The 12,555-nt window shown below is 33.7% G+C and overlaps 2 protein-coding genes across 2 annotated transcripts; both read right to left on the bottom strand.

Annotated features, from left to right (window-relative positions):
* Positions 1-3,690: 3,690 nt before the first annotated feature.
* LOC105836476 (protein obstructor-E) lies at positions 3,691-5,946 on the bottom strand. Its single transcript, XM_012680533.3, has 3 exons — positions 5,435-5,946; positions 4,061-4,478; positions 3,691-3,817 (listed from the first exon to the last, which is right to left on the bottom strand). Exons 1-3 carry the CDS (start codon positions 5,682-5,684, stop codon positions 3,790-3,792), a joined length of 696 nt encoding a protein of 231 aa, XP_012535987.1. The 5' UTR covers positions 5,685-5,946; the 3' UTR covers positions 3,691-3,789.
* Positions 5,947-7,581: 1,635 nt separating this feature from the next.
* LOC105836460 (protein obstructor-E) lies at positions 7,582-11,168 on the bottom strand. Its single transcript, XM_012680505.3, has 5 exons — positions 10,618-11,168; positions 9,640-9,834; positions 9,093-9,277; positions 8,162-8,394; positions 7,582-7,761 (listed from the first exon to the last, which is right to left on the bottom strand). The coding sequence occupies exons 1-5, from the start codon at positions 10,664-10,666 to the stop codon at positions 7,725-7,727; spliced, it is 699 nt and encodes a 232-aa protein (XP_012535959.1). The 5' UTR covers positions 10,667-11,168; the 3' UTR covers positions 7,582-7,724.
* Between the last annotated feature and the right edge of the window lie 1,387 nt (positions 11,169-12,555).

The following is a 12,555-nucleotide window of genomic DNA, read 5'->3' as shown; positions in this document are numbered from 1 at the left end:
GGCCTCGGTACACCTCCGGACGGTCCCGTCTCCCTTCACTCCCTTCACCGCGACTTTACCAAACCCCACCAGGATCCCCCTTTGGCCGCCGCTGGTTTGCCTACGTGCTCGGCCTGTCGACCAGCGGCGTCGAGCGTGATGAATTGTCCGGATATCGCGTTTGGATCCTTCAATATCGCGAGATATATTGATTTAGAGAGAAGAGCGAATTTAAGCTGAATAAATTGCAAAGTTACTGGAGAAAGTCAGGAAAGAGTTCTCCAGAATGTGTACAAAACATGTGAAACATGCAAATACTCCGCGGAAAAGTGTCGCGAATTGAAAGCTAGTGAGAAAAAAAAAGATTCTGTCAAGTTCGCAGCATAATAGCTAGAAGTCCTTTTACGTCGACACTTTTTGAGAGAGAGGAGACATGAATTTCATTATTTTTTACGAATCAATTTAATAAAATCTAAATTAAAAGAAACAAAGAGTTACATCATTGCTTACATTCGAGATATAAATCAAAGAAAATCCGGATATAATAATTGAATACGATAAGCTAATTAAGTCTAAACGATATTACAGCAACCATCATAAGTACGTTTGCAACAATCATCGGAAAAGCTGTCGGAGGCATCTATTTTTAAGCAGCTGAGCACTCTCTATACACGTTGCGTAATCATTTGCATGAAGAAACGAAGAATACTTCTTTGACCGCAGAGGAGCGATCCATCATTCTTCTAATCATCCTAATCTCTGGCGGCATCGCGATAAATTGCAGGAGAACGCATCGCGTGTGAATAAATGACTTAAGCCAAAGCACAGTCTTCCTACACCTCTCGAAATATCTGAGAATGCAACCCGACGCGTACGCTCTGCATACAATTAGCATTGCACAAGTACGCTTATTATTTTTCTGCACGCTTAGTATTACGTATCATTGTGTATACGGTTTCGATAATCGGCTGTGCAAATCGAAACATCGTCGAATTGTTTCGATTCTTCGGATAGATGAACAGTTCAAAGAAGTTCAACGAGTGATTAAGAGCTCTCGCTGTTAATTATGGGAACTTTCGCTGATTGGGTTTAAACGGTTATTTTTGTTAATATTACAATATACTTAATAATATAACTAGTAATATAATTATATAATTATGGAAAATTTTTCGAATTTTTTGAATTATAGCCGTCGATTATAATACAATCTCTTGTGCGTGAATGCACGCGCTTTAATGAAAAGCACGCTTTTTGTTGATGAAAAAAGGCAAGTGGTTTTTCAGAGGAAACAGAATACGATATTCAGCAATGTTGCATTTAACGGTTAATGCCAAGGTGCGATTTTTTTCTTATGATATCACTGACCACGCTGTAATACGCGCTAACTAAATGCGTTGTAATTGACGAACGCCTATAATAACTAAAATGTGCACGCACGAACGCACATAGATGTGTGCTCTCGGTAGTATTGTAACATGGTGCGAACGCGATGCATGCGCATGTCAGTGAGACCCGTGGGGCTTTAGCCAGCCTTACGCAAGACCCATCACGTTGGTCCCACGGAGGAGGGACCGGATTGCCGGATAGTGAAAGCAGCCGAGGCGAGTCGGACAAGTCGACAGATCGATCAGACGTTCGAATTGAATACGTCACGATGACGGCCAGTTAATTAGTTTAGACTTTCTATGAACGAGTTATTTAAAATATAACGCCAGAGAAGAGAAAAATAACATCTTGTTTAATCTTAAGAAGACATATGCGATATCCTTTGATTTGTCGATATTAATGGTGAAATAATAGAGAAATATTTAAAGAAAAGGAAATATTTCTTGTTTAAGAAAAGATATACATTGTACATATCATACTTTTACTTTCTTATTACATTTTATTTCATAAAAGTGCCAGAAATAAATTCAAAATTTATTTTAACCGAATTTATTGCAAATGAAATGCAAATTAATGATTATGATATATTTCGTCGAGCACTTTGCGAATTATGTAAAGAGAAAGGTTACTATCAAGTAAAACGAAGAGAAATTGTTAGCTTCGGAAAACCGTGGCATGTTATTTATTGTGCACCGTAAATTGCGTCGAATTGCCGAGTAATTTTTATACTTTTCCAATATTTGAAAGTGCAAAAAATTTAAAGAGTGATGCAATATGCATTATATTCACAAAAAATTGAGGCGAATGTAATAAACTACGAAAAACATCATTATTTTGTAATTTGTTAAGATATAACATCTGTAACGTCAGATGTTGCAATGTAATCTGACGAATGAGTTAATTAATTCTCATGCTGACATTTAACTTACCGGAGTGAAATTCAAGACGTGTTTGAAGAAGTAATCTCTCATGATCTCTCATAAATGCACTTCGTGATGTATTCTGGAGTATTGTGGGGTGAGGATATTTTCGACGTGCAATCTTTCGCATCAGAGAAAGTCATGCTCATTGTAACACATGATAAATACTAACGATTTGATTTGTACATTACGAACGCTTATAATATGCTTTTGATTATCTTAATAGAAATACTGAATACAATTATTACACTTTGCTTAATTAATTCTCTTGAATTTCTGGATTATTACTTGAAATATTTTCTCTTATTGGTCTCCTTTTAACATAAACAAATTTAAAAAGTAAACAATGTTTTTTTATATCTAATAATTATTTCTAATTTAATAACAATCTTATTTATTTTATATTTTTGACGATTTTTAAAATATGTGTTTTCAATGTGTGTGTAATATATTAGGTTTAATATAATAAAAATACAATTTTAGAAAACTAAATTTGTATGCATTTTTAAAATTAAATAATTAGATTATTTCAAGGATAGTAATATGATTATTTTTCAATATTTGATATATTATTTTATTATTCTTTTATTTTAGATACTTATTTATGATAAAATTTGCAAAAAAGTACTTTAAAAATATCTGGCCAAATGAAAAACTATTAGGTATATATTTTAACACAATGTCGGCTTTTTTTTATATTTTTATCCGTAAAAACTAGAAGAATTTAAGTTTATTGTTCTTAATATATTATAATTAACAGGATGAAAATGAACATTAAATTATATGTTCAAATAATATATTATTATATCAAATAAATTTTAATTATAAAGATTAATATCCAAAAGATAAATAATAATTTAAAAAGTTTTGTTTTATAATTATGTAAAAAGCTGATTAAAATAAAATCAACTTTAGATTAGTGAAAAAATTTGTAAATAAATTTCTGGAAACATTGCATAAAATATATCTAATTATCGAGACGTAACAATATATAATTCAATGTCTTGCAACATTAGCAAAAATGATATTATCTAAAACAGTGTATAGAGTGAGCCTTATTTCCTTATTTGAATATAATAAATAAATTATATTTCTTTTAGTTATTTAATCGCGGAATTGCGGGCAACTGTTTGTATGCACGCGCTTTTACAATAAATTTTGACATAATCAATAATTATATAAAATCTGACCGGTTCGAGCGGAGGGTTTATCTAACGAACGTTATATAGAACTTGATATCATCGGTTCGCGGGGTTTTCTTTTCGCGGGTTAATGATCCGCGACGGTTTTATTACGGATTTTCCGAAGGCAAATTTGTTTACGTAAAAGGAGAAAGGGGTAGTAATTCGTCGCGGAGAGGGCGAAAGCGCGATCGCAGTCGCAAAGATCACGCAGCGGTTTTTATGTAAACGTGCATATCACATGCGTTTATTGTTCCTATGAGTAAAATGATGAGCATTACACACGTAGCTGTGATTAACTGCGGCATCCTCGATTTTCTAACTCAGTTCTTACTCTTGTAATAGTTCTCGCTGAAACATAACATTTTATTATATAAAGGATGCATCTGATGTTTTTAAAAATAAGCTAATTTTTTAATTTAAAAGTATGGAGAAAAATAGAGATATTAAAACTAACAATTCAAGATATAATAAGATAAAAAATTACAGATAAGACAAGAATTAAAGATAAGAATAATTAAGAAAATTACTCTATATACATGTATCGTAAGAAATTTTTTGATAAGAAAAAGAGAAAAAAGAAGGCTTGCTTACCATCCCGGCACGTTTTCGGGTTCCGTACATCTGAAACTTTCTTCATTATACACAGTGCCGGGGTCGCATTGGCCCTTCTGTGGTACTACACCGTTCTTGCAAATGTAAAACTTGGCGCAATCTTCGGGATGCGGGTACGTAGGATGCGGCAGGATCGCGCCGGACGGGCCGGCGACGTCGCCGTCCGGGCATACGAAGCCGTCATCCAGGACGTCGCGTTTCTGATTTTCGCATAGACGACTGGAGTCTACCGGCCAGACGCAGCTTGACATCTTGGGCTCATATACTAGTCCGGGCGGGCAGGGTACCACCTGTACTACTCCATCGATGCAGTTGACGAAACGATCGCACGCGGCCGGATCTTCGTGGCTGAAGAGTCCGTTCGCGCGCGGGCAGCCCTTGCTAGGTTGCGGTTCCTCTGTTCCGTTACATGATTTATTATTATATAATATCAATACATGCGTATAATTATGTAAATTTTATATTAGTTACATATATTGATTACATATATTAATTATATAATTGGGTGTCAGTTTTTTTTTTTCGAGATCTATGTTTTGGAATTTGTGTTAAACCTAAAGTCTATTCTTTTTAATTCTAGCCATGCTTGATGTTTAATGTATAAATATAAATTTTTATAGTAAAATTGAAAAAAACTATTCAACTTAAATTTTATTAGTTTTATTAAATTTATATAAATTTTGCACTTTTATCTTTAATGGACTTTTTACTTCATCAAAATTTATTAAAGTTTTTTTTGTACATGACTTATTATAGCTGACTACTCATGAGGAAACATGAAAAAAGTTGAATCCATGAGAAAGAGAGAGAGAGAAAAATTCGATTGTCGTTTAAAAACCGGTTCACAACGAGTTCTATTTTTGCGACACAGTCCAATCGACAAACTATTCTCGTTTGTCAAGTTGTAGGAGAATATAAAAAAAACAAAAGAAATCTCATATATAACCGCAGAACTTACTTCCTTTAATTGAGTATTATTGATAAGAATTTCTTAAGCGAAAAATTTCTCAACTTAAAAATAGCCTAAATAGATATAAAGTTATACATCTAAAATTAAATAACATCCATATAAAAATAAATATATCTTTATTTTTAAATACTAATTAATATTTTTATGTATGAAACTATTTAATTGTCATATAATGCATTTTATTTTTTTATCAATCTTAATTAATCTTTTTCTAATTTAATAAATAGAAGAGAGAAACTTAATTCATCCTTAATTCATTAGAATTATAATAATCTAGTAAAAGAACTTATTAAGTTTTTCTTAATTTAACAGTTCAATTCTTTTAAACTGTTGAATTAAGAAAGACTTAATGAGTTTGGGTAATCTAACGATTCGTAACTTACGCAAAAGCGTACGGTCGCCGCAGGGTACGTTTGCCGGTATGTCGCAGAGCTCCTTCTTGGGGTTGTCGTCCCTGAAAACGAGTCCATCCTTGCAAATTCTCTCCTCGGGCTGGCCATCCACACAAGCGTAATAGAGATCACACTGCTCCGGATCAGGGAAGAAGCCTTTAGTTTCCGGGCATCGGAACTGCGCCCGACTCAAGGTTGCCAGCATCATCAGCGGCAAAAGAAGCTTTCCCACTTCTAACATTTTGGGAGTCCCGAAGAGATTTACAAAGTCTTTCAGATCTTTTTAAAGCTACCGTCCCGAGGAAGCTTCCTCTCCTATCTTTTTTCTTCTTATTTATCTCTCTCGTTCTCCTCTTCGACTTCGTCGGCAGCAGCGTGTTGCGACGCTGATAAAACGTGACTGCGAGTTCGAAACGAGTTCTGTTTCGCTCGGCAGTCTCGCCACCACCTTGGTAGGTCCTTGCTGCATTTCCCGACCCTCCCTTCTCCCGGCTTCGCCCCCCTTTCGCCGAAAGATCTGTCTTTCTCTTTTTCTCTCTTTCTTTTTCGAACGGTGGTCTTGCTACTTCTTTTTCTCCCGTTATGAGTGCAATGGGTGCATAGACGCAAGTTTTATTGCATTGCGTTATTATCGGTGCATATAAATTCCGGACACTTCCGGGTGTCGACAGCGTAACCGGGTCGTTGCTGTTGTGCTATCGTTTTGCGATTTGCATCCCTCACCCGCGTTCCAAATGCGGCTACCGTATTACGTTTATTTTAAATCAATTTTATCAGTCTACAAACCGAGATATTTTTGAAAGCGGAACGAGAGAAATTGTGGGTTCAAAGAGAAACAATTATCTATTTGTTTATTTAAGTTATTAGACCAATTATTAAGCGCCAATTAATTAGTTAGAGCTATCTTTCTGCATTGTGCACCGTTGTGGAAAAAACAAAAGTAATTATTTTGAAATTAACGTATCAATTGTATACACTAATTAATTATTTTCGTAATCTAAACGAGAAAAGTACGATATCATGAATTTAAGAATAGTTGAAATACATATTTTTGAAAAAGAAATTTGTAAAACCTTGCTTGATTTTATGATAGTGTCAGGGCACACATATCCTATTAAAAATTTTCTAATTATTGTACAAAGAATCTTTATTTCTATATAACAAAAATATATTTGTTGCAAATGATTGCAACAACTGTAATACAAATATTACAGTAATTGAATAATATATTGCAAATATTACGTTGCAAAATTTTAGAGTTTTTATCTGACGACTAGATTTAATCTTTAAAAAGTATTCAGCAAGTGGCATTTGCGACGAATGTTCGTGAATTGGAAAGTTAAATGGAAGAATACCGTGCATAATAACTTACCTGCCGTGTGAATGAAATAAATTGATCTTTCGCCGAGAAAGAGTAACGGCATTTCTTTAATTCAATTTAACATTATGAATGTAAAATTTCTGTCTTTTACGATTTTTACTAAAGCGCTTAGAATCGTGACGATTTGTTTCTAATATTTTTTTCTTTTTTCCGCGGGTTTTTAATTTATTTTATTGCATATTTTGTTTTTTATCTGTTTTTTTTTCACTCATCCTCTTTTGTTGACGAATATTTGAAGTAGTGGAATAGGCGCATCTTTCGTTGATAATTACATTTTAATGTACAATGTAAGAAAAAAATGAAGGAAAGAGAGAGAGAGAGAGAGAGAAAGTGAATCGCAGAACGAAAAATAAGAGAACAGTTCGAGAGAAAGTGATAGTCAACTGATCTCGTAATGATTCAAGGCCTTTTGCACGTTCCACGAATACCGTTTCGAAAATCGATCGGTGACTGAGTCACCAATAAGTTTTTCTGAGAAATATTCAGATTATTTTATCGATGAAATGTGGCATTATAGTTAATTTTAATAACATTTTTCTTTTTTTCCTCTTTTTACTTACTATATGACACACATTGAGTTTCGTTTGAAGCTTGAAAATTTAAGCAGTTGAAATAAAAAGAAATAAATGTAATTTTAGATTAATTAAATTAATTGAGCGATTTTTGTGAGAAAACAATCTGAATTCTAATGCAGCGTTTTAATTAACAGAAAACTGGGAAAAGGAAATCGGGTTTCATTTAACTGATAAAAGACTAATAAAGTAAAAATAAAATGTATTCCAAGACATTCAAATGGCTAAACACACACATGGAGTTACACTCTGGGCGAAGGGGGTGACACGTGATTAAAGTGAATGTGCGGCGTCCCGATGCGGGACAGATGAGCGTGGAACGACTTCCTCACGGCTTCTTGTCGTCGTCCTTGTACCAGTCCTCGCTGCAAGGTAAACCGACGATTATTAAAATCCTTGAACTATTAAATGAATAATAACGTCGTAATAATTTAATTAACTTGAAATATAAAAGATAAAAGCGCAACAATAATATAAAAATACAATAATTTATACAATTTCGTTGCACGAATGACGAGAAATCAAATCTTAAAGATTATATTCGAAAACTAATTGAAAAAATTATTAAGCAGATGAGCTTATTAAAAATCTCTTATTTAATATATTATAGCATGTTTGTTATCAATTATGTATGTATGTGCTGCTTTTAATGTATTTAGACGATTTTGGTATGTTTACGCAAACGCGAACTTTTGATAATTGTATCAATTGCGAGATCGTTAATATATAATGATAGAAAATAATAATATGGGGGGTAATTCATACCATCCGGGGACGTTCTCGGGTGCATCGCACCTCTGCTGTTCCTCATTGTAGACAGTGCCATCGCTGCAGCCTTGCTCACGCGGCGTCACACCGTTCAGGCATACGTAGAACTTCTGACAGTCCTCGGGATGCGCAAATTTGGGATGGTCAACTAACATGCCTCTGCTATCGACCTGGCTCTCACTTGGGCATTCAAAACCATCCTGTAGCTTCTTGCCCAAGACTCCGCAGCCCTGCATCATACAGCGTATTTCTACGTTAGCGTGTTGTTTTGTCAAGGAACATTGATCAATACTTCCCAGTCGATTTCTTAGTGAATTAGTGATTGGATCTTCCTTTGCTAAATTAGGTATTTAATTTTTTTTCAATATTAAGTGTTCTAATTTTTTCTCATTTTTTTTTACAACTTTTAATTTCTAATTATTAGACTCGTTTTGTGTACATAACATTTTATAACAGGAACTTAGCACGATATTGAAATTTGATTGAAGAGACATGTACTGTAATATAATTAACCGAAGATGAAGATTTTATCGCTCGTGTAGGTTGAACGCTATTTGTCGGGGTCTCCTGAGTTCAGATGCTAACAGAATTGGATCGTTAAATTCCGCTAATTGCAAGGAAATATCTGAGACTTACAAGTATCTGTAATTGTAATTGGGAGAAAGTATACGCGCTGTGGGGTGTATTATAGAAGTGTGTACTTTCTCTCAATTAAAGATTTAACTTCGGGGAAGTTCTTAACTTTTGTTACAGTTCCAAATAGATTCTTCTAAATCTCTGCGTCGAGGTAACTATAGAATCGCCCCTGAAATACGACTTACAACGTAAAGTCAAGATTTCTCGAAAATTTTTAACATGAATGAACTTTTTTATTAAGCGCACGCATATCGTAATCGATGGACAAAGTAGAGCAGTCTTTTTTTCTCACCTCGCGACCCGCGCTGTCCGGCCACACGCAAGTTCCGCTGTACTCGTCGAAGTGCAACCCGGTGGTGCAGGTAATCTCGATTGCTTCACCGTCGATGCAATTGTAGAAGACGTTGCACACTGTCGGGTCGGGATGGGCGAAGAAACCGTTACGTCGTGGACACTTTTTTGTTGGTTGTGGAGGTTCTATTAACGAGGACGAGCATCAAATCAATCATGCAACTTTATTTACATAGTGCTATTCGATATTTTAACGAGGCTGAATACTATATTTAAGTTGAATATAAAACGTGATTTTTTTTATTTCATTGATATACAAATAAGCAAAGATATTAAATAATTTTATACAATTGAAAAGAATGCTTTTTTTTAACAAGATAAAAATAAATTTAATTGATTAAATTATCAGTAAAGATACTGTTACTTCAGATATTATAAGAGACAATTATTAAATTGGAAATTCTATTCAATATCAGCAATGAATGCATTTATTTTTTAAAATATTTCTGCATGAAATATTGTTCTATGGTTTTAGCGTGCGTTCTTACGTAATTCGAGACGGTCGCCGCAGTCGACGTTGAAGACGTGGTCGCACTTATTAACCTTGCGATTCAAAGGATCGAACACGAGACCGTCCGGGCACAGCTTCTCCGTTGCCGCACCGTCGATGCATTCGTAATACTTGTCGCATTGCCTGCTGTCCTCGTATTGACCGTCCTTGTTCGGGCAATTGAACGCGGCATCTGTAACATTGCCGATGATGATACAATCGCGGTTTTATCGCAGGCGGAAATTGCTCTTGTGTTTCCGGTGGACGAAGGTGGTTGAACTCGTCCTGCCGTCGAATTCTCGGATCGGCATTATTTCGTCGCTCGTTATATAATTTTGTCGTGGCCGCGCTCGACCTCGCTACTTATGCAACTCACCGAACGAGAAAACTGACATTTACGATTTAGAAAGTTCGCTCTCGCACTGTCTCCGCGCTAATTCTAACATTTCCACCTGAGCCTGAGAGCTACTCTTTTTCGCACTTTTCTCCTTTACCCTTATTGCAATTCTGCCGGTCAACAAATAACTCACTAATACTAACCAATTTATTAATATATATTGTTAACTAACAATCTCATAACTGATTGATAATTTTGATAAAATTCTTGGTATCAAATAAATTAATAAAGTATTAAATAATAATTAATAAAAGTAGGAGTGTAGCCGCTAATATAAAAATAAAAAGTAATATTAAAGAAATTATAGAACGTATAATTTATATGATGTATGCGTATTACTTTTTTATTCCTGTAACATCAAATTGCTAGACACTTTTTTGCACAAAGTAATAAAAGTTGTTCTTTTATAAAAACTTTATATGCAATATATATTTAAATTTATCTTAATTTTTTATAACAACAATGTTAAATATTTTTGATATAGCAAGAGAGTATGTTCTTATCACAACACGATGTATTTTGTTTTTGCAATATTTTAAACATTTCTTTTATTTTTCCCTTTGAACGATCGATACTCACGTGTCAGCGCGATTGCGCTTATCAACGTGACGATTCCAACCGTGAACATTCTTTCGGTTTTGCTTGAATTCTTGTTAGGTTTGTTGCGAGATGATCCTAGATCGCACTAAGATTCACTTAAACGAGCGGACGGCTAAATTAGGCTATTAAATTTTTGGTCCCTCTTTGGAATGACCCGAGGTCGCCCTCGTGAAACTGCAGCTCTTCGGCTACTCGTCCGCTGGGTATACCACGCAGATCCCCACTATTACCACACGCAAATCCCACTTTCGCCATCACTTTTCATCGACGAACACTCGTCGAGAATGATGATCGAGGAGACAAGAGAGGGAAAGAGAAAGAAAAAGAAAGAGGAAGAAAGAAAGAGAGACTTTTACTCTCCTCTCTCCTTCCAGCGCTCTCACTTCGACGTCCTTCGTCCCGTTTTTCTTTGATGAGAAAAATGCAAAATCGCAATCGCGCTGCAATAACGACGGTGAGAAATTTTGCCAATATTTTAATTATATTGTCTTTTTTATATCTAAGAGGAAATAATTTTTCAAGGTAAATGAACAGAATAAAATTTATTGTGCTTTGAATAAAAATATAATACATGTGACTACAATTGAACAAATAGAAATATATGTGAAAAACAAATTTCAGAATTATGAATTATATAAAGAAAAAAGATATATGATAAGAAATAAAATAATGTATTAAAATATTGAAAGTAAAAGAAAAAAAAACGGTTTTGCAGTTTTTAAATATTATTTTCATTAAATATTTGGAAGTTTTTGACAACGAGAAAAATTGTTTAGAAAAATCAAAATGAAGAGAACGAATGGTTTCAAAATCTAAGAAAGCATTAATGTTTTGGAGAACTATTTATTCGCATTTCTAAACGATTTCAAATGGATAATAAATTACGCATCACTGACTGCCAGGAAATAACAGCTTTTTGTTAGGCTTTCTTCTCTTAACTGTCGTTTAACATTCACCTTCGCTCTCGCTTCGATTGTTCTGATTTCTGTGACAATGTTCTTGATAGTATCTATTAATTTAGCAAAATATTTAACAACAAATTTGAGACACAAGTTTCTTTATCATCAATTATCAAATTAAAATTTTTAGATTGAATAAAAATATTATTCTTTTTTAAAATAAAAACTAAAATTTTATACGAGCATTTTTAACATTGTAACATAACAAATAAACATTTATATAAAGTATTAAACCCTGTAACATATAAAAGAATAGAAAAAATTACTGCTTGTTTTTTATACTTTTACTTTTTTTATAGAGTATATAAATATATAATAAGAAATAAAATTAAAACTACTTTAGTATACTAACATGAAATGTAAATATATTTTTTATCGAGTTGAGATTAAGCATATCAATTAAAGATATTACATACATATTTATTTTAATTTAGATAAGGTTTAATTAGTTTTAGATGATGAATGTACATCGCAGTGACGTGATGCTTCATTGCATTCCATTACAAGTTTTTCTTCGTTATGCATCACGATACTCTTCCCGTTTCGCTCTCACTCTCGCTTCGACGTCTTCCGAGGTTTTTCCGCGGGAAAGTGAGAATTATAATATTTGATTCATAGTTTATTGATCCGTTTATAGTTCCATTCTAGTAGAACATATTTGCTGATAAAGCGAATAAAACTAAATTTTAATTTATTGACTAAATGCTAATATGTTATTGTTATTTCTTGCTTGTTTCATTTTTTAATATTACGATTTATAGGTATTTTTACTTTCATCTATGTATTCTGCTTAATATCCGTGTTTTAACAAAGTTTATTCTCTGACTTATCTAAAATGGAATAGATCGTCTCATGAACTTTAGGCTTATGGAAACATTACGTTAGAGCTGGATTTCGGAAATGTTTCCCAAGTATGAAATGTGAGGAATGTTGGTCGTACTTTCACTACTCACGCAAA

The sequence above is a fragment of the Monomorium pharaonis genome, chromosome 11 (assembly GCF_013373865.1).
Source record: "Monomorium pharaonis isolate MP-MQ-018 chromosome 11, ASM1337386v2, whole genome shotgun sequence".
Taxonomy (NCBI): Eukaryota; Metazoa; Arthropoda; class Insecta; order Hymenoptera; family Formicidae; genus Monomorium; species Monomorium pharaonis.
This window is presented reverse-complemented; position numbering and strand designations above follow the sequence as displayed.

What these genes read in the sequence shown, in the direction of transcription:
- LOC105836476 (XM_012680533.3), bottom strand. Translation starts at nt 5,684, where the DNA reads ATGTTAGAAGTGGGAAAGCTTCTTTTGCCGCTGATGATGCTGGCAACC. An exon ending in CGGCGACCGTACGCTTTTGC is followed by an intron (nt 4,479 to 5,434) that starts GTAAGTTACGAA and finishes GTAACGGAACAG; the next exon opens with AGGAACCGCAACCTAGCAAG. An exon ending in CCCGAAAACGTGCCGGGATG is followed by an intron (nt 3,818 to 4,060) that starts GTAAGCAAGCCT and finishes GTTATGTTTCAG; the next exon opens with CGAGAACTATTACAAGAGTA.
- LOC105836460 (XM_012680505.3), bottom strand. Translation starts at nt 10,666, where the DNA reads ATGTTCACGGTTGGAATCGTCACGTTGATAAGCGCAATCGCGCTGACA. An exon ending in AAGCGCAATCGCGCTGACAC is followed by an intron (nt 9,835 to 10,617) that starts GTGAGTATCGAT and finishes GCAATGTTACAG; the next exon opens with ATGCCGCGTTCAATTGCCCG. An exon ending in CGGACAGCGCGGGTCGCGAG is followed by an intron (nt 8,395 to 9,092) that starts GTGAGAAAAAAA and finishes TGTATGATGCAG; the next exon opens with GGCTGCGGAGTCTTGGGCAA.